Source organism: Papio anubis, chromosome 13 (genome assembly GCF_008728515.1).
Source record: "Papio anubis isolate 15944 chromosome 13, Panubis1.0, whole genome shotgun sequence".
NCBI classification, from domain to species: Eukaryota; Metazoa; Chordata; class Mammalia; order Primates; family Cercopithecidae; genus Papio; species Papio anubis.
Genome location: NC_044988.1, coordinates 24,618,467 through 24,638,952, shown reverse-complemented (window position 1 = coordinate 24,638,952; position 20,486 = coordinate 24,618,467). Strand labels below are relative to the sequence as shown.

The 20,486-nt window shown below is 37.9% G+C and overlaps 1 protein-coding gene and 1 pseudogene across 1 annotated transcript in view; one reads left to right on the top strand and one right to left on the bottom strand.

Moving 5' to 3' along the window:
* TMC1 (transmembrane channel like 1) overlaps positions 1-20,486 on the top strand; it is a gene marked incomplete at its 5' end in the record, with an annotated part of 220,939 nt that overhangs the window by 104,747 nt on the left and 95,706 nt on the right. The window contains 3 exons of the mRNA XM_031654756.1: positions 8,334-8,424; positions 10,629-10,710; positions 20,212-20,318. Of these exons, the coding sequence (XP_031510616.1) occupies positions 8,334-8,424; positions 10,629-10,710; positions 20,212-20,318 (280 nt within the window). The remainder of the gene's footprint in view (positions 1-8,333; positions 8,425-10,628; positions 10,711-20,211; positions 20,319-20,486) is intronic.
* On the bottom strand, positions 9,372-10,027 carry LOC108582230 (annotated as a pseudogene).

The window sequence follows — 20,486 nt, the reverse complement described above, 5'->3', positions numbered from 1 at the left end:
ATATCATTCCCCTGCACCAAAATGTCCTTCCTACTCCTTTGACCATGTAACTGAATCCTCCCTTTGTTCAGGATTCCTTGATACCACTCCATCTCTCATCTCGATCTTGTAGCATTTATGTTTACTTTTACTATTCTTGTTTGTTAGTAATTAGATGGTGCCCTAAATATTTATCTATGTCTTTGCTTTTTAATGGGATTGTAAATTCCTTGCAGAAAAGCATAGGACCACATTATTTTATTTCTCTTTCTGCATATGGCACAGTGCCTTAAAATAAACAAAATTTATATTTTATTACTGATAACAAAACTGAATGACAGTAATATAATGAGTATGGAAAATGGAGAAACCAAGCATTTGCATAATTGCCTAGTCTTTGATCATTGATGCACACTACTTTTATGTAATTATAATGAGAGTATACAAATTGTTCTGTATTCTAAAATTTTACTTGACATTGTATCATAAACATTTCCTATGAAAAATAATAAATATCAGCTGGGCACAGTGGCTGACACCTGTAATCCTAGTATTTTGGGAGACTGAGGCGGGTGGATCACTTGAGGTCAGGAGTTCAAGAACAGCCTAGCCAAAAAGGTGAAACCTTGTCTCTACTAAAAATACAAAAAAATTAGCTGGGTGTAGTGGCACAAGCCTGTAGTCTCAGCTACTCAGGAGGCTGAGACATGAGAATTGCTTGATCCCAGAAGGCAGAGGTTGCAGTGAGCCAAGATTTGCACCACTGTGCTCCAGCCCGGGCAGACAGAGTCAGTCTCTGTCTCAAAAAAAAAAAAAAAAAAAGATAAATATCTCTGGATAATAACTAAAAGCATCATTTACCCATGGCGTGCCAGGTACTGCTTTGCTTACACTGTTTCAACTTTTGTACGTATGTCCTTATTCCAATCCCATGAGGTAAACACTGGTGTTATCCTGGGGAAACTGGGAACACTGAGCTCAAAAAGAGTAGAGCTGTGCCACTTAGTAGGTGACTTTAGATACTTATTTTACTTAGAGAATCCTCAGTTACCTTATCTCTGAGATGGGGATAATAATAGTTTCCACCTTTCAGGATTTTGAGGGGCTGAAGTGAGATGATGGACATGAATAGTGCCTGGCAGATGGCCAACACTCAGTGTGCTTCAGCTCTTGAGTCACTGTTGCTGATCCCGTTTTACAAGTGAGGAAGCTGGATCAAAGACATTTAGTAACGCTCCCCAAATCACACACCTGGTGTGTGACAGAGCCAAGATTCAAACCCCTGTCCCAATTATGACATGAGATAGGGATCACAGAATTTAATACAATGTTGTCCAAGTGTAACATTTTACAATTTAGTGCTACAGAGAACATGTTCAGTTTTGAGGGAAAACACAGTTGGATATCTTCAGATTATCTTCTGCTTGGAGAGAAGGAGAAATTGAGAGAGAGAGAGAAAGAGAGAGAGAGAGAGATTCCCACGGGCCCAAGCTCTCTGCAGCAGCATAGCATGGCTGGAGCAGGGCTCAGGCTAGAATTCCTGACTGCTTCCTCCCAGGTGGTGTCATAACTGGGGCTTCTGAGACCCAACACTTGGGCCCTCTCCTTGGGTCTCAGTTGGAGGGTTGAATCCTCTCCTGCTTGCTTACTAACAAGAACAATTCCCACTTTCAATGGGGTAACATTCTGAGGGGAAATGGGCTGGGGTTTTGCCTGGAAGTATCTAGTTATTTCTCAACTTCGTAGTTTGGAGACTCAGCATAAAAACTGCAGTCAGCCCTATTAGTACTCTTGCTGCTAATACAGCCATCCCCCCTTATCAGAGGGGAATACCTTCCAAGACTCCCCGTGGATTCCTAAAACCAAGGATACTACTGAACCTGATTGCTGTCAGTGAGAACATATTCCCGTTTATGTCTTTCACCCACACATTTAATGCCTTTTCTATCTTAACTAAGCACTTATCACACACTATGGCCATAACTTTTGCAGTTTGAAGTACAACAGAAAAACTAGCAGGAATTTCTTTCCCTTCTTCACAATTTCAGGAAGAGAAGACGTCTTACCATAGATCTCAGCAACCTCAGCATACATTTTTTTTTCTGTCCTTATTAGGTTGGGAACTTTCCCTTTTTGACTTAAAGGAAGTACTTTGTGGCTTCTCTTTGGCATATCTGAATTGCCAGCATCACTAAGCTTATGCTTTGGGGGCATTATTAAGTAGAATAAGGGTCACTGGAACATAAGCGTTGTGATACTGTGAGAATCAATCTGAGAACCCAGAGGGCTACTGACTAACAGGAGGAGAGTGCAGACTGTGTGGATTTGCTGAACAAAAGGAGGATTCACTTCCTGACTGGACGGTGCAGGATGACATGAGATTTCATCATGCTACTCAGGACAGCACACGATTTAAAACTTATGAATTGTTTATTTCTGGAATTTTCCATTAAATATTTTTGGACTGCAGTTGACTACTTGTAACAAACTGTGGAAAGCAAAACTGCAGATGAGGGGGAACTACTGTAATGGTTACTGCTTATACTGCTTTTGCTATTTGCCATGGATTAAGCTAAACACATTATATACATTATTTTCTATAATGGATGCAACAATCCTACAGAGTAGCTACTATTATCTCCATTTTGTGGATGAAGCAGCTGGGCATCTTAACCATTCCAGCTACCGCCATCAGCATTTACCTTAGGAAAAAGATGTGTTTTGAATAATCACTTCCAGTATTGAGATAATTTTCAGTAATTCTACCAGCCTAACTATGAAGTTGTATTATCTAGGAGGCCTCTAGTTCTTATTTTTAATCCTTGTACCTTCAAGTAGCTTCTTACCTCTGTAACTCACTCCCACAGTAATATTTCAGGAGAAGCCAGATTCTCTGGACTATTGGTTAAGTTCTTTTAAATGGCAGTGTTTGTTATGAAAAGACTTTTCATTCTTCTGGTCCCCTCACTGGAAACTGCTCAAGAGTACAAGTTTTGATTACAGTTGCCTAAACACCAGTTCTGAATTGTCTTTCATTTACTTGAGCAATCAATTGGTTGCTCAATCATACTATCAAACTGAAAACAAGAGGAAAGGAAAGTCAACTGAACCTAACTCAAAAGAGGAACATGTTTCCTGGGATGAGAATGTGTCAAAGGCAGCATAGCATGACCTAACTCTTCTGTGTAATCATGGTTGTATCATGTGTTATGGGTAAATTATCTATTTTGTAAGTTAGTCCAGTGTGTGCTTCTTCAACTAACTGTGAAAGCATTCTTGAAAGACCATGAAACCTAATTATTCTAATTACCAACACAACGGATTGATAAATGAATGATGAGGTCAGGTATCATTGTCATTAAATAGACCTCGCTCAATTATTTATCACTGGGTCTGGGGTTACAGCTCAGAGAGCTGTGCGTATTGCAGCACAGTTTGCTTGAGCTCTGAGACCTGAAGACCAGATTACAGTCTTGGCAGGTAGCTTTTGTTGAATGTAATTCAAGGAGGTGGTACACATTTGTTTCAGTCAGACATTTGGATGTTTTGAGGCCAATAGATATTCAAAGTTTATCTACAAAAGCCTATTTCATTTCAACCATGTAGAAAAATTTCTTTAAATTATACAGATAAATACAAATGAGTAGGAGAATCGATTAGCTGTAGAAAGACATATATGTAAAGATGTTTTCTTGCATCTTAGTGTTCTAAAGACTGTTCTTTATTTTCTTAGATTCTGCTATCTGTCATGGATACTTTAGTGCTCTGTATTGATCAATGTTTGTCTTCATATTGGATTTGTTTTTGTACCTTGTTTCTAATTGTACAATGAAATACGTTTTCTGGTTAAGAAATTTGTTATTGAGGAGGATAGAATTGGGTGATACTAGTTTTTTATCATCCTGAAATCATGCCAACTCATTGCAAAGATCAGTCCTTAAATTGGTATTAAGGCATGCCCTTTCATTGAGTCTCTGATATCTTGCAGCCCAGTGTCCCTTCTTGAAGGCCTGTAACCTGCAAAAGTACTTTCTTACATCCTATGAGCATCAGATATGGGGGATAAAGAATCCCTTCTTGCTAAACAATTATTCTTGGCCCACCCTCTGCCCCTTGGCTTTATTTTAAACCCATCCCCAACATACCTGATTAGTTGAGTCTAGTAATTCTGGCTTGAGTGGGCTATGGGGAGCACGGATTAGCTAGAATTGCTGTTCAGGGACCTCTTTGGTATAAAACTGGGGGAGGTGGGGATCTCTCAGAGAATGAAGGAGAGGGTAGAGCACTAGGGAAGAGAAGAAATTCATACCTGAGATTATGTAATAGATAATAGAGTCTGGACTTTTGTTTGAAAGTCAGAATCAAGGTATATATGTTGAGGGTAGGGAAGGGTAGTAATTGAAAGTTAAATATGAAACTATACTTAGCATCAAGGAAAACTAATAGTAATTGAAGAGACAAAAATAAAACTTGTTTATGTTGTTCAAAGGAAATTATATTTATAACATATGACAAAAACTTCATTAATGCCATGTAGATAGGGTTCCAGATTATTAACCGAGTTTATAATTAATTTTGTAGTGGTTTTAATTTGGTTGTTACCCTGACTTCCTTCTCTGTCTCTTAAGTTTTGCTAGTTTAATGTTCACAAGCTCACAAAATTAAAAATCTTGGTAGAAATATGGAGTAGCTATTTCTTTACACTTCTGTTTAGAACAAAGTTGTGCTTTTGAATTGACCACTTATCTGGAAAGTGATATAAATCTAATAAGCAAAACTGGGTGTATTTTAAATTATCTGTTAAATACCTAGAGCAGTGGAGATGTCCTGAAAGTGAGTACTTTATTACATTTGAAAAACAAACTTTAATTTTACTACTAAGAAGGATTTCCATTTCTCTATTTATATGTGTTCTTTATACTAGAGATTAATATGATAGCTCCTCTGTATACATAGTTTTATGAATTTCAAAATTCTTGATGCCAAATAACTGAAGTATCATCAATTCTGCCATAACACGATGTATGGTTTCCTAAAAATCCCCACACTATGCAAAATTGGGCAATAAAAACACATTTTACAAAAAAAATGGGGATAGGCACACAATACATAGAAACATCACTAGTGGCACATTACAAAAAATATGGGAATTTAGTAACAATGACAGCAATATTTTACTCATATTAATGGTTAAGAAATTTACAATAAATATGGCAGTTTACTTTGAAAAAGATCTAACGTTCCCTTGTGGAAGCTGGCCTTCAAAAGGGTTGCAGTTTGTGAATTTTTGAGAAGTGTTGGGGGGATAGTCATTGTTGCCCCAGTTGTGAGCAGGTGTGGCTTTTCTACCTGTGTGGGGAAGTGCTGATGGATGAGGTGTATGGATTTTGTGTATTCCTAAGCTGCTTGGTTTAGCTTGGTGCAGTCTTCTGCATCTACCTGGTGTTTCTTGTGGATAGAATCACACATAAACAAACCCCAAACTTGTGTTATAATCAAATTGTTCTGTAATATATCAATTATGTTAGAACAGGGTCATGGTTTCAAAACCAGCATTGCCGTAGAATTGACTGTGTAATAATCCTTTCAACACTTTCACATCTATGATCCCATCTTGTTCTTGCCACCATCTTAGCAAGCAGGGGTGCGATTGCCTGACCATTTGTTTTCTGGGAAATCTTGACCTATTAAAAGTCACACAGTAACTGAGGGAACCTGTGTCAGAGCTTGCCTAGGTCTGTGTGAGTCTGAGGCAGGCGTGCTTTCCTCTGAAAAGCCAGACACTCATGTATGTGGGACAAAGAGCATCAGAAACATGGGCAAGGTCATAGAGACAGATCCCAGAGACAGGATTAGAAGCCAACTTGCCTGATTTTCTGCTTAGAGGCTTCAGTTCACCATTTTAGAAAGTGCCTGCTGGCTGCCACCCTCCCTCCTGTCTTATCACCTCTAAAACACATTGTTAATGCTTAGATAGGATGTATTTTCTTCACTGCATGAATCTAAAAACCCAGCCATGAGAACTCAGCTTCTAATTTTTGCCATTGCTTTATTGGATATTTTAGAACATGCAAAAGGTTTTAGAAATTGTTTTTCAACTAATTTTTACCAGCACAGAGGTCATGTCAAGTGTTAGGGTGTTTGACAACAAGACCAGACTAGTCTGTTAATTGAGTTTCAGAGAAGGTTAATGATAAAGGGTGCAATCCCGAAGTCTGGGAATGACTTTGCTTTCAAGCATTAATTATTGTGGAAAATAAAATTATTAGATACTCCCTTGTCTACATCTACCCCAAACTGTGTCAATCAGCTCTGTTTCTAGAAGGTTTACATTTATTAAACACTCCCTGTGGTCAATGCAACTGTCAATGCGATGGAAGCTACAATAAGACAAGGTATTGTATCTGCTATCAGGAAACTGATTTGGGAGTTCTGTTTGGTGACCAAGGAGAATCTTTACCACTGTGCTTACATTTTTATGCCAGAATATGGGTGGGCGCACATGTACAGGTGAGTAATGGGGCCCCACTCCCTAGTATTAGTTAAGTCAGCAGATGTATGCTGTTTTTTTGGTCACTGTGTATTGTAAAATTCTGAGTTTAGCACTGATACTAGGGAACATCTTACAAAAAAAATTCCTCACTGACCCCTTTTTTTTTTTTTTTTTGAGACAGAGTCTCACTCTGTTGCCCCAGGCTGGGGCGCAGTGGCACAATCACAGCTCACTGCAACCTCCGCCTCCCAGGTTCAAGTGATCCCCCTACCTCAGCCTCCCCAGTAGCTGGGATGACAGGTGCACACCATCATACCTGGTCAATTTTTGTACTTTTAGTAGAGGCAGGGTTTCACTATGTTGGCCAGGGTGGTCTTGAACTCCTGACCTCAAGTGATCTGCCCACCTTGGCTTCCCAAAGTGTTGGGATTACAGGTATGAGTCACTGCGCCTAGCCAGACCCTTCATTTCTAAAAGTTGACTTTATATGTTAATAGGAGTTTAATTATAGTCATATGTTGAAGGGCCTTGTCTGTAAAACCACATATTCCAGGGGCCATCCAACTGAGGACAGCACTGCACTTGTGGAACCACAATCCAGGCTTGGGTTATCTGTTTCTACCGTGACAGAGGCTACTCCATCACTTAAACTATATGTTCTGCAGCCCCTGAGAGGTGAAGACAAGCCTGGGTTGCCTCTATTTGTAATTTTCTTTTTTGTAATTTTTTTTGGTAAATTGTTTTTCAAACAAACAACAAATATGACTGTCCCAGTCAGTTGAAGCTGATAGAACAAATGACCATAGACCGGGTGGCTTAAACGACAGGCATTTATTTCTCACAGTGCTACAGGCTGAAAGTCTAACATCGAAGTGCCAGCATGGTCGGGCTCTGGCAAGGGCCGTCTCCCAGGTTGCAGATGGCTGGCTCCTTGTGTCTTCACATAGTGGAAGCAGAGCTAGCTAGCTCTCTGGCCACTACTTATAAGGGCACTAATTCCATTCATGAGGGTTCTACCCCCATAGTCCAATTACCTCCTAAAGACCCCACCTCCAAATACCATCACATTGGAGATTAGATTTCAACATACAGATTTCGATAGGGACAAAAACATTCAGTGTATAACAATGATCAAACAAGGTTACAAAAATTGTAGTGTATGTAGCATGCTTGCATTATGTTTTGATGAATTAATGTTTTTTTATTATATATACCAAAGAAACCAATGTAACTGCTGTAAATGTATAAATATTTGGGAGTAATGTTAAAGTTTACATTTAAAGCCCTTTCTGAATGTGAGGCTGAAAGTATTCCATTTCTCTCTCTTTCTCTTCTTAACCCCATTTACTTTACAGAATGATTTTTCTGTTGTAGGTCGTAATTGCTTTTTTTTTTTAACAGGATTAAGTACCAGGTCATTAAGTGTGTTCTATGTCAGTTTGACCTAACCTCTCTGCCCTTTTCTTTTTTTCTAAAGGAATTCTTTAAAAAGAAGAAAGGGAAGTATTTTAAAATAAACATTTGACTGCCAGAATCTGATGTAAACTTCAGACTCAATTTTACATGTGATAGAAATGAAAAGAACTAAGGTTCTCTATTATGACATTTAGCATCAATTCCTTTTCAATGATTCCAGCTAATTAATAAGTGAGCTAAAATATCTTACTTTTTCTGGTCAGCATTTAAAAATTTAAACATGAATTGAAAATCTCTAGGTTATAAAACACAGTCTAGGTTCACTTGTGAGGGATCTAGAAGAAATAAGACTGCAGGCCCAGTATAATCAACTGTCCACTACTTCTATATTCTAGTCATTGCAACTCACCTCCCTTTATCCCTTATGTTATTTTTATTTTCTCAGGGAAGCAAAAAAATTTGTGAGTGAAAATGAAGGGGCTCTTGGGAAAGGAAAAGGAAAACGGTGGTTTGCATTTAAGATGATGATGGCCAAGGTAGGTATTTTTATAGTTGTCTGGTTTATGGCATATTGCCTCTAAGAAGAACATTGATGCTTTTCTAAAGGGGTGAAAAAAATCTTACGTTTTGTATATATAAAACACAAATACTCATACAGTATATACACAGTATATCTGTGGTATTGAAATTTACAGGGGAGATTTAAAAAATTATTCTTAGAGAAGTTAAAATGAAATATAAGTCAAGAAATACAGATTTATGGCAAAAGACTTACTTGTGTGACTTTAGCACTTCCAAATATAAAAGATTGCATCCTTTTTCATTTTCATTCTCTGGAAGTGAAGGGGTTCTGGTCAAGTTGTTTTCCTCAAAGTGTCTATATAGCTTTTTTCTACCAGGAACATCAACTATACAGTGGACAGAAAATAAGAAAAAAAAATGATATACTGATACAAATATAGATTTTGGGGGAAAGACAGAAAGGCAACTAACATTTATTTAACACTTACTATGTGCCAAGCCCTGAATTGAATTCCTTTATAAAGTTATATTTAATTCTTACAGTAAAGCAGGAACATAGATATTATTATCTCCTCTTTACAAATGTTATACCAACTGTAAGCTAAATGTACTTCATAAAGTTTTGTGAATAAAGTCATATATCTTAACTTTCATACACACACACACACACACACACACAAGATTAATTTTGTCTGTTTTTCTACAGTTTAAATAAATAGAATCATATGGTATCTATGCATTTGTTTTTGGCTTCTTTGATGCAATGTTATGTTCACAAGATATATCCACATTGTTGTGGGAGTTATAGTTCATTTTTATTCATGTGTGGTATTCTATTGTATAAAGATGCCATGACAATTTATTTACCCATTCTATTGTAGATTGGACATTTGGGCTGTTTCTAGTTATGAGTAATCTTTTTTTGTTTGTTTGTTTGTTTTTAAAATTAACTCATACACAATTACTTGTCTTCTGGTTTGTTGAAACAATAATCCAGACATTTGCTACAATAATGTCTGTTAAAATGGCTGGCCATGAAATCTCCAGCAATACATTCATCTGAAGGGCATTCTTGATGAAGGCAACTAATTTTGCCATTTTCATCCAACCTGTAGTATTTCAGGACAGCCAACTTAACCTTCCTTTTCTTATGCTTATTCTTCTTTGGAGTGGTGTAAGATTTCTTCCTTTTCTTAGCACCACCATGAAGTCTCAACACAAGATGAAGAGTAGACTCCTTTTGAATGTTGTATCCAGACAAAGCACATCCACCTTCCAGTTTCTTGCCAACCCAGATCGGTCTTTGCTGATCAGTAGAAATTCCTGTTTTATCCTAGATCTTGGACTTTGCATTTTCTGTTGTATCCAAGGGTTCAAACTCAAGAGTGATGGTCTTTCCCATAAGTGTTTTTAAAGAAAATCTGTGTTTTCGTGGTGGTTCCACCGCAGAAGACAGACGGAAAAAAAAGCGTGGGCAATCTTTTGAACTTCAGACTTGTCTCATGCTATTATTTAGACAATAGTGCCTGTCCAGCTTCTACTTCATCCCTGCATAATGTGCACACATGCAAAATTCTCTGCCACATTCTCATTGTTCCCGGTGGTCCTCTTGACCATGGATGATCCAACACTGGAGTTAAATAGAAAGAAGGCCTTTTGCAAAAAGAATTTGTGACTTGTTTTCTTCTGTTTCCATTAAGCTGACTATTCTGCCTCTACCAGATTGAAGTGTCTCATGTCATAGAACTTACCATCTTGTATTGAACTCACCTATTTGTACACAAACTACCCTGGTAGATCAGAAGGCTTTCAAAACAGGACCTGGAAATAAAAGACAGAAAATAAAATTTATTCATATTGAGTCCTCCATACAATGAAAACTAATTAAACACACACTCTGTTCCAATCACCCTATTATATGCTAATTCCCTGCTTTCTTATTGTTTTATATAATAAATAGCTCTTTCTGAGAGGCCAGCATATTTTCCACAAAACAGGGGGTTGATAAACAGTTTTTTGTTGAATTAAATTGGTCTAGGGTTAGTGGAGAACAGGGAAACAAGTGAAACCTACTGTTTCCCCCTTTGACTAGAAAGTAGTATTTGCTGCCAGAGAGACAATTCCAAGCTCATTGCATTGTCGTGTTTTGAGGTAGGGGATAAACATCTTACTAAATCAAGAGGTTAGACTTCACTGTTGTATTTGACTTTCTTTTCAGAAATGGGTAAAATTCCTCCGTGATTTTGAGAACTTCAAAGCTGCGTGTATCCCATGGGAAAATAAAATCAAGGCTATTGAAAGTAAGTGCTCATCAGATCTCAGATGGAGAAGGTTGTCTTAGAGAAATAGCTCATAAGATTATCAGATGCTTTTCTCAGTTTCTGGACTTTTGGAAAGACTGGAAACAAATGAATAAAAACAATCAAATAAAAATGTTGTTTATGCCTGCTTTCATCACTGTGAAGATTTGCTAGCACTTACCAAGGACAATACTGGGGACCCCACTCTCATGTTCTACCTTAGTCCAAAACATTTAGCATTCTAACCTGGTTTTCTTTCCTATACAGGGAAGTCACTATTGTGCACAATGACATTGAGTCATCTTATTTGGAAGCAGAGATTTTATTTTGGCAATGAACATGACATTGAGAATATATACTCTCATGAATGTTAGACAGTAATCAAAATGAACAATGTTTAAAAAGTGAAGAAGTCTTGGTCTGGGAGCAGTGGCTCACGGCTGTAATCCCAGCACTTTGGGAGGCTGAGGTGGGTGGATCACTTGAGGTCAGGAGTTTGAGACCAGCCTGGCCAACATGGTGAATCCCCATCTCTACTAAAAGTATAAAAAGTTAGCCAGGCCTGGTGCAAGAGCCTGTAGCCCCAGCTACTTGGGAGGCTGATGCAAGAGAATCACTGGAACCCGGGAGGTAGAGGTTGCAGTGAGTTGAGATTGCACTATTGCGCTCCAACCTGGGTGACACAATGAGACTCTGTTTCTTTTTTTTTTTTGAGACGGAGTGTTGCTCTGTCGCCCAGGCTGGAGTGCAGTGGCCGGATCTCAGCTCACTGCAAGCTCCGCCTCCCGGGTTTACGCCATTCTCCTGCCTCAGCCTCCCGAGTAGCTGGGACTACAGGCGCCCGCCACCTCGCCCGGCTAGTTTTTTGTATTTTTTAGTAGAGACGGGGTTTCACCGTGTTAGCCAGGATGGTCTTGATCTCCTGACCTCGTGATCCGCCCGCCTCAGCCTCCCAAAGTGCTGGGATTACAGGCTTGAGCCACCGCGCCCGGCGAGACTCTGTTTCGAAAGAAAGAAAGAAAGACAGAAAGAGAAAGAAAGAAAAAGGAAGGAAGGAAGGAAGGAAGGAAGGAAGGAAGGAAGGAAGGAAGGAAGGAAGGAAGGAAGGAAGGAAGGGAAGGAAGGAAGGAAGGAAGGAAGAAGGAAGGAAGGAAGGGAAGGGAAGGATGAAGGGAAGGAAGGAAGGGAAGGAAGTGGAAGAAGGAAGGAAGGGAAGGAAGGAAGGAAGGAAGGAAGGAAGGAAGGAAGGGAGAAGGCTTAAAACCTCATTTTCAAATCTCTGAAGTAGAATAAGCAATAGTCATCCAGGAGCTTGCTATCTGAATGTTCACATTGTGCATTTATTTTGTGGAATATTCATAGGAAGGAAGGAAGGAGAATATAGCCAATCAAAAACCTATTTATCAGTGCTTTAGGCTTAGAATAAGGCAAATAAAAATTTTAAAATATTGTAAATAAAAATAGTAAATAGTTTTTTAAAATAATAATCTAAAAAAAGGGATAGCATTTGAAACAATTTTGAGTATAATCTTACCATATTCTGGTTTCTAACGGTTTCAACTAGGATCTGATTTTTATCCATTCCTCTCTAGATTGGAGGCAGGTTTTCCTGCTGGTTAAGTGTGGCGTTGTATAATTAAAATGGAGGCTCCATAGGGAGATAACACAGCTGATGGATAGCTTGCTGACATGATTGGGCATGTTTTAGGAGTGGCTAACCCTCGGTTCCCTGTCTCTCAATATTGGATGGCAATTATTAAGTGGCAATGAATTAAAATACATCAGCTCATTAATTGTACCCCCTTTCACACACTCCCGGTGCCATTTCTTTCTTGCTTTAATTTCCTCCTTAACACCACTATCTGAAATACTATATCTTTAATTTTTTGATGCAATCTTAATTCATTTTATTTCATGTTCATTTCTCCCAACAGATGGGAAATTTAGTTTTGTTCACTCCTGCATTCCACTTGGCACTTAATAAATATGTATTAAATAAAATTACAGACAAACTCGCTAAATGTCTAACATTCTAGGAAAAAAAGAAAGGAATTTAGATACATCAAAAAAGAGCAGGCATCATGGATTTCTTAGGTTTCAACTGTACAACTCAAATGTGGTAGGTTGGGAGGCATTGAAAAACAGAAGGCCATTTGGAGCATTAATATCCTGATACAATATATATGCTAAGAACTCTGAATTTGGTCTTTACTTTGCTGCAGATTAGCTGTTTGACTTCAAGCCAGTCATTTAACCCCTCTGGATCTCAGTCTACTAATTTATAAAATTATAGGGCTGAGTCTTGATCAGTTGTTAGATAAATCCCAAGAAATTTGTAATTAGTGATAGGTAAATACATACATTTGAAAATTATTTTTAAAGCACACTAGAGCAGATTCCAGCCTATCCTAATAGTAATATCATGCTCATTTGGGTTCCAATAGGCTATAGCCCATGAAACAAAAACAGACAGAATTATTTCTATTGCCAGAAATTACACGCAGCAAGAGTTACACATATGACCACCATCCATCATAAGTGTCACAGTAGAAAAGACAGATTGAGAGCTATCCAATAATAACCTTCAGTTATCTCCTCTCTTCTTCTCCTCTTCTAGTAAATTTGGAAAGCCAAGCTGGAAAATTCAGGCAAATGTAGATTATTTTTCTTTCCATATATAATTTATGATTTGATTAGTTTGTCATGACTTCTTCACTGTTAATGGTGCTGTGTCTCAACAGTGAAGAATTGAGCTTTATTTTTTATTCTATCAATACTCACCACACCTCTATTTATTGAGTACCACCATGAGCCAGATGCTCTACGAACATTATTTCATTTAATCTTCCTACATGTGCACATTAACCTTCCTATTTTACAGTTGTGGTTAAATAACTGTCCCAGAATTAGTAGCAGAGCTGAGATATAAGGCAAAATCTGTCTGGGTTCAAAACGTATGCTTTTCCATGTGTTATGCTGCTTTCTCCTTTAGGGAAGGTTTTACATACTTTTTCTTTTTAAACATGTTTTTCACCAGTTCCTAAAAAGTGTCCTACGAGGCCAATGGCAGGATGAGCAGTTATAGATTTTCTTGATCGTTATCAAGGAATTATTTTTCATTTTCTCATGTGTTTACTTTTTAGTGAGTGATTTATTTAATTACATGTTTTGTATCCTATAAGATGCTTAATATACTGATTTTAATGATAACCATGAGATTTTGGGCTATAGTATTAGTTGAAAAGAATATGAAACCTATGTAAGAATATATTATTAGAGCATTGGATTGGACTATCTTATAAAAAGTACCCTACTAAATATAGGTAAAACATGTATTTGTGATGGCCTTTGAAACTGAACTTAATGAAAAATGGGAAGAAAGAGGACATGTAATTGATTTTCTAAGAGTTGAGGACTTTTTGACCCCTACCACCTCTATAGTTCAGACAATCTATTTAAATCTCTGGTCCTCTGTTTCCACATTTGGGGCTTCTACAATATCTACCACATCTTGGGTTTAACTAGTCACTGTACAAGATCATTTCCAGCTCAACATTCTATGATGTATAAGTTACAGTCAGGTTTACATGTATATGTGGGCATGTGAAATTCATTAATGTATACTTTTGATTGATAAATCCTGAAAAATTTAAATGCAAAGCAGATTTATACTAAGAGAGGACTATATAATTGCCTTCTCAAATTCTTTTCAAAATAAAGTTGGTTAAGTGTATACTCTACTTACAGAATATATATTTAATTTTAAAACTAATATAAATGCTTTTCTCTAAAATAAATGGCCATTTAATCTTACAAAAGGTTCGGAAGTATCATTATATTCCATTTCGACATCAGAATCATCTAATATATATCTTGTTTAATCCTCAGAATAAGCCTGACATTATTGATTAACTGAGCAAATACTGGATACCTAACATGTCTCCCTAGGTATGTTTCTAGACACTGTTGCTCCTGACAAAGACAGCAAAGACTCTTCCCTCATTGATCTTACATTCAAATGTGTTAATGTATGTATGCTTGGATGGGGAAGACAGATTACAATATAAGCAAATAAATAATGAAGGTAATTGTGGATTGTAGTAAATGGCATGGTCACAAGAGGAGCTGTGGCCTTGCATTCCCAGCAGCCTTTCTAATCCACTTTGTCCTTCTCTCTGCTCAATATCTAAATAATACTGAACAAATATTTTTTAAATGTGCTTTTAAAGGAGTCCAAAATTAACAGCCTTCACTGAGTTTTCCCAAAGTTCTGTCCAATAATTTGCAGAATCAAGAGTGGGACCCAAATCAGAGTGCAAAATTCATACTGTTTCCATCTTGATTCCAGTAAGACCTAGATCTCTTTATTAGTGTGAAGTGGATTCTCACCTGATGACTCCCAACTCTTTTTCACTTAAAAAATAGATTTGATAATTTCTGCCACAGAGGATACTGTGACGTTATGCATCACGTGGGAATACTGTGGGGTTTTACTGTCACGTCAGCCCTAAGGGTATCATGCCTAAAACTCGAGGGTTACTCTTGTGGACACATCTCATTCATCTCATTGAATTGCGTATTTTTCTGAAGCAACTGCATATTTATACCTCCAGGAAATATAATCTATACTCATTGTGATGCCAACATTATTATTAAGACCATAAATTAAATAATTGATTGTATTTTTAGCTGGTAATTACAAATTTTTCTCAGGATCAAAATCTGCTTTTTCCTAATAATAGATTACATCATCAAAATTATGGTGTCAGAAACCTATTTTTTTCCAGACTGGAACTAGCTTTGGATAGGTAACCCAAGCACAGGGCTTAAACCTTATGTTTCCTTGCTGCCCTAAGAACTCTAGAAAATACAAATCAATTTTGTCACTTTTAATTCCCTACCCCTAAATAGTTTGAAAAAATTGTGCTTCCTATGCTGCTTAACATGATGGTGTTTATATCGTAGTCACACAGCAGGTCATTTAATTGGTCTTTTCCCATTTAGAAATGCTCATATTTATCTGCTTGTTTTATTACCCATCTGTTCAAAAGGAAATGCTGTGTTATGACATCGTTTTACAAATTACTTTGCCTTAATAATAAGCAACCAGAAAGAGAGTTGAAATTTTAACTTTAATTTGAAAGAAACAAGAATATTTAGTACCAAGAATATGCTTAAGCATAAAGCCTCAGTTTAATACATATTAGAGACTCTGTTTTGTTTTGTTTTGTTTTGTTTTGAGACAGAGTCTTGCTCTGTTGCCCAGGCTGGAGTGCAGTGGTGCGATCTTGACTCACTGTAACCCTCTGCCTCCTGGGTTCAAGTGATTCTCCTGCCTCAGCCTCCTGAGTAGCTGGGATTGCATGCTCCCGCCATCATGCCCAACTAATTTTTGTATTTTTAGTAGAGATGGGGTTTTGCCATGTTGGCCAGGCAGGTCTTGAACTCTTGACCTCGTGATCTGCCCGGCTCGGCCTCCAAAAGTGCTGGGATTACAGGAGTGAGCCCCCAAGTCTGGCCAAGACTCTGTTTTTATACATTAATAATTTACTATGGAAGCAGCATTTATCAGTCTGATTAAAGAAAAAAGAATTGGTCATTATGGGCCTCAAATTTGTGAATTTGACTGGCTTTAGCTGATAGATGGATATTATCTATGCCTATTGTTTCAGAAACACATATTCATTGCACATTTATTGTATATATCATAGTTTTAAGAAAATTAATTGAACTATGTTTTACTTAGGGGGCCATATGGCAGTGTGGTTAAGAGAGATCTAGATTTGGAGTCAAACACCTGTAGCTCAAGACTGCCTGGTTTAGAAGCCTGGCTTCCTCGTTTACTAGCTATGTAACCTAAAGACCTAAGTCTCTGTAAAATGAGAAAACAATAGTTCCCATCTTGTAAGGATTTGATGATCATAATCATTAAATAAGTTAATACATACAGATCAAATTGGTGTTTGAAACAAAGATTCATTAAATGTTACCTATTAGTAATCAACTTTTGAGTCAGTCAACTACTGTGTTCAAGTTTTTGTTTCCTGATTCATAGTGGGACTAATAATACTTAACCTCATTAAATTCTAGTGGCAGCATAATGCGTTGATGCTGATAAAGTTCTTGGAACACATAACTGACCATCGAGATATGCTAGCTCTTATTATTATTATTACTACTCATTTTGCTTCCTTATGCTGAGAGACTAAGTATGTAAAAATTGCTATTCTTTTCATTTATGCTCTTTTAGACACACTAATGAGGCATTTCTTTTTAGTGAACATCAGTTTTAGTCAACAACATCCGGTAGGATAGAACCACTAGATAAAAGGGATAAAGAGGGAAGATTTCTTCTTTTTTATTTTTGTGTTGAGACAGGAAAAACTGGAGTTTTTATGACAACTTGTTGTTTCATTTTCTCTCCTTTAAGATCTTCATTTGTTTTGTTACTGTGTTTTCTCCTCTGCCATTGATAGGTCTAGTGTAGAAGAAACTTTGTCTTCTGGATTTCATAGTCTCTTCTACCTGTGTCTGGGTCTTTCTACAGTCATTCTAATTTTAATGAAATCTGTTGGCTTACAATTCATTTTCTTTACACTTAGGATTCTGTAAAGACTCAACCTCCAAATAAAATAGTTGTGAAGCCACTGTCAAATCTGAGAACTGGAGTTTGGAAGTTTTGAACTCTAAAGTATATTTCATTATAATGCATGTGCATGTTGGAGGAAGGGATACTTCCTGAAACATCTTAATCACTTCTCTCTTTTACATTTAGGTATATTTGTACTCCCCACACAAGGAACTCATTTGCCAGGGATTGTGTTTAGGTGGTGAGAGGATGGGCTGTGGCAATAATTAGAAGAGCAAAACCATAAGAAGGAAGGAAAGGAAGGAAGGAAGAAAGGAAGGAAGGAAGGAAGGAAGGAAGGAAGGAAGGAAGGAAGGAAGGAAAGGTGGGTTAGTATCCTATATGTGGAACTTCATACTAGAGGATCCACATGTGACTCCAGGGAAAAACCTACCTTGATTCCTAGCGACCAAGGCTTTCCTCCGGTAAATGAGTAACTGTAATGAGTAACAAACTGGAAGTCCACTGCCTTCAATAAAACATGATGAATGAACCTGGCTGAGCAGCCCTGAGGTAGCCATTACCAGAGAACGTAGATAACAGCCATGAAATGGTATGAAGTCACAGGGAGCTAAGAAGGTGATCAGATGTCCTAGGAGAAGCAGACCAGTGCACCTGGTGACAGCACTGGGCTGGGGTGGGGTGGGGTTGTGTATCAAAACCACACACCCTTAGAAACGTTATAGAACTCTGTACTCCTCGGCAATGTGAAATCAATTCTAATTCCCCTGTGAGTATAAAGAAAAATACTCAGACTTCAAAATCATTGATTTCTTCCAAAATATCCATTTAAAGGTTGACTTCTTAAGTTTCTTAAAAAACCTGCCACTGTGTTGTGGGAATAAGAAAGATGGTAGGTAAAGAATAGACAAAGGGGCTGGGCGTGGTGGCTCACTCCTGTGATCTCAGCACTTTGGGAGGCCGAGGCAGGTGGATCACAAGGTCAGGAGATAGAGACCAGCCTGGCCAACATGGTGAAACCCCGTCTCTACTAAAAATACAAAAATTAGCCAGATGTGGTGGCGGGTGCCTGTAATCCCAGCTACTCAGGAGGCTGAGGGAGGAGAATCGCTTGAAACTGGAAAGCAGAGGTTACAGTGAGCCAAGATTGCACCACTGCACTCCAGCCTGGGTGACAAGGGCAAAACTTCTCAAAACAAAACAAAACAAAACAAAAAAATAATAGACAAAGGTCCAGAAATAGAGGCATTACTGTCCTGTGAGGCCGGCCTCATCTAAGTAAGTAGAGGCTGGAATTTGCTACCCATGAGTCTTCCTTTTCCATTGATAATGCTTCCCCACTGATAATATTTCAAAGCCAGAAGGCTCCAGAAAATCATTGGTCAATAGAGATGTTTAGCTGAATGTTAGCTGAACGGGACAGAACACATGGGCTGATGCAGCCGGGGACTGAAGCTGTTTGTTATTTTTTCTTGGGCAACTGACAATGATAATTTGGAAGATTGGGAAAGTTAGCAATTTGGTGCTGAATCTTAAATGACCATCAAAGAAACTTTTGCTTTCGTAAATCTATGAAATTTTGAAATTTGAACCTAAGACTTAAGTTCTTCATTTTTTTTCTTCCACTCTCTGCTTTAAGAAGGTGCTTTTTTTTTTTTTTTTTTTTTTTTTTTTTTTTTTTTTTCTGTCAACAAGAATTAACCAATCACTTTACTTTTCACTTCTGGGGACGGGGTGAGTTAACTGAACATTCTTGCCTATTGCCTATTCATTCCCCAAAGCTGAAGTGGTTTTTTAAAAGTCATGCTCATCACCCCTTCCTCTGGCCCTAATGCTTAACACCTGTCAGTGTGTGGTTTGGCCTCTCCATCCTTATCTGTCACCACTTTCCCTCATTCATGTACTCCAACTGCACAGGCCTGAGTTTTGTTCCTCAATTGTCCCAAGCCCTTGCCCCTTAGGATCTTTGTTCTGGCTTTTTCTTCTGCTTGAGCTGCTCTTCCCCAGCTCAGCATGTTGCTATCTCTTCCTCAAAGTTCAGATCTCTGCTTAGATGACATCTCTGATATTCTTTCCTTGACAAATCTTTCTAAAGCAACTCCTCTCAATACTTCCCCTTCCCTCCTGTAGTACCTGCTATTATCTCTATCTCTTGTCATCTCTATCTATATCTATAGCTAATATCTATGTCTGTATCTCTAGCTCTATATCTTTCTATGTATGTTACATATTTGCTGTATCCATACCTCACTAAAATGTAAGTTCTATTATAGCAGTCCCCCTATCTATGACATTGTGCTTCACATCTAAGATAATTTCTGGCATAAGATGTGTGGAGTGAATGAATGCATTTCAGCTTTTATACTGTCCCTGTAAAATTCCAGTAATGGGGGAAACAGCACAGGACTGCTGGTAAGATAACTATCTGTAAAAGATGTGATAAACTCTGTTTGAGAACATTGTTTGCCTGAGAAAAGGGGGAGAAAATAGCAGTAATTATAATTATAGTGGTAGCTAATTACTAGCTAGGCACCATAGTTACCTTTACATATATTTGCTCACTTATCAGTATTAACTCAAGGAATAAAATGCACTCTGCAGGCGGCAATCATGGCTGCTCAGCAAACGGCAGCTTACCCTTGGATGGACTCTGATGGGGTAGGTCACATGCAGTCTGCACAACTGCATTCTACGTACCTTCTACATTCCACATGACAGGGAATGCTTCCAGCATGATTAACATTTTCTCTTCCTGAAGAGAGAGAAAAGAATGCTAGAGCCTGTAAATATAAAAAGCACCAATGCCTCACAATAGATTTGTTTTGAAGGCAACCAAGACAAAGCTCTTTTTGTTTGTTTGTTTGTTTGTTTGCTTTGATCTCTCTTCAAACTTTTTATTTTCTTTGTAATAGGTCAGTTTGGCTCCTCAGTGGCCTCATACTTCCTCTTCTTGAGATGGATGTATGGAGTCAACATGGTTCTCTTTATCCTGACATTTAGCCTCATCATGTTGCCAGAGGTGAGATCTGACTTCTAGTTTACAAAACATGCTGAAAAATGTTTCTCCCAGAAAAGTATTTGTCTCTTCTTTAAGGGTGGAATAATTAATTGGCTATTTTCACTTCTTGGAGTCATAGGATTTGTAATGAGATTAACCTTCAAAATGGTGCCTATGGGCCAAAGGTCC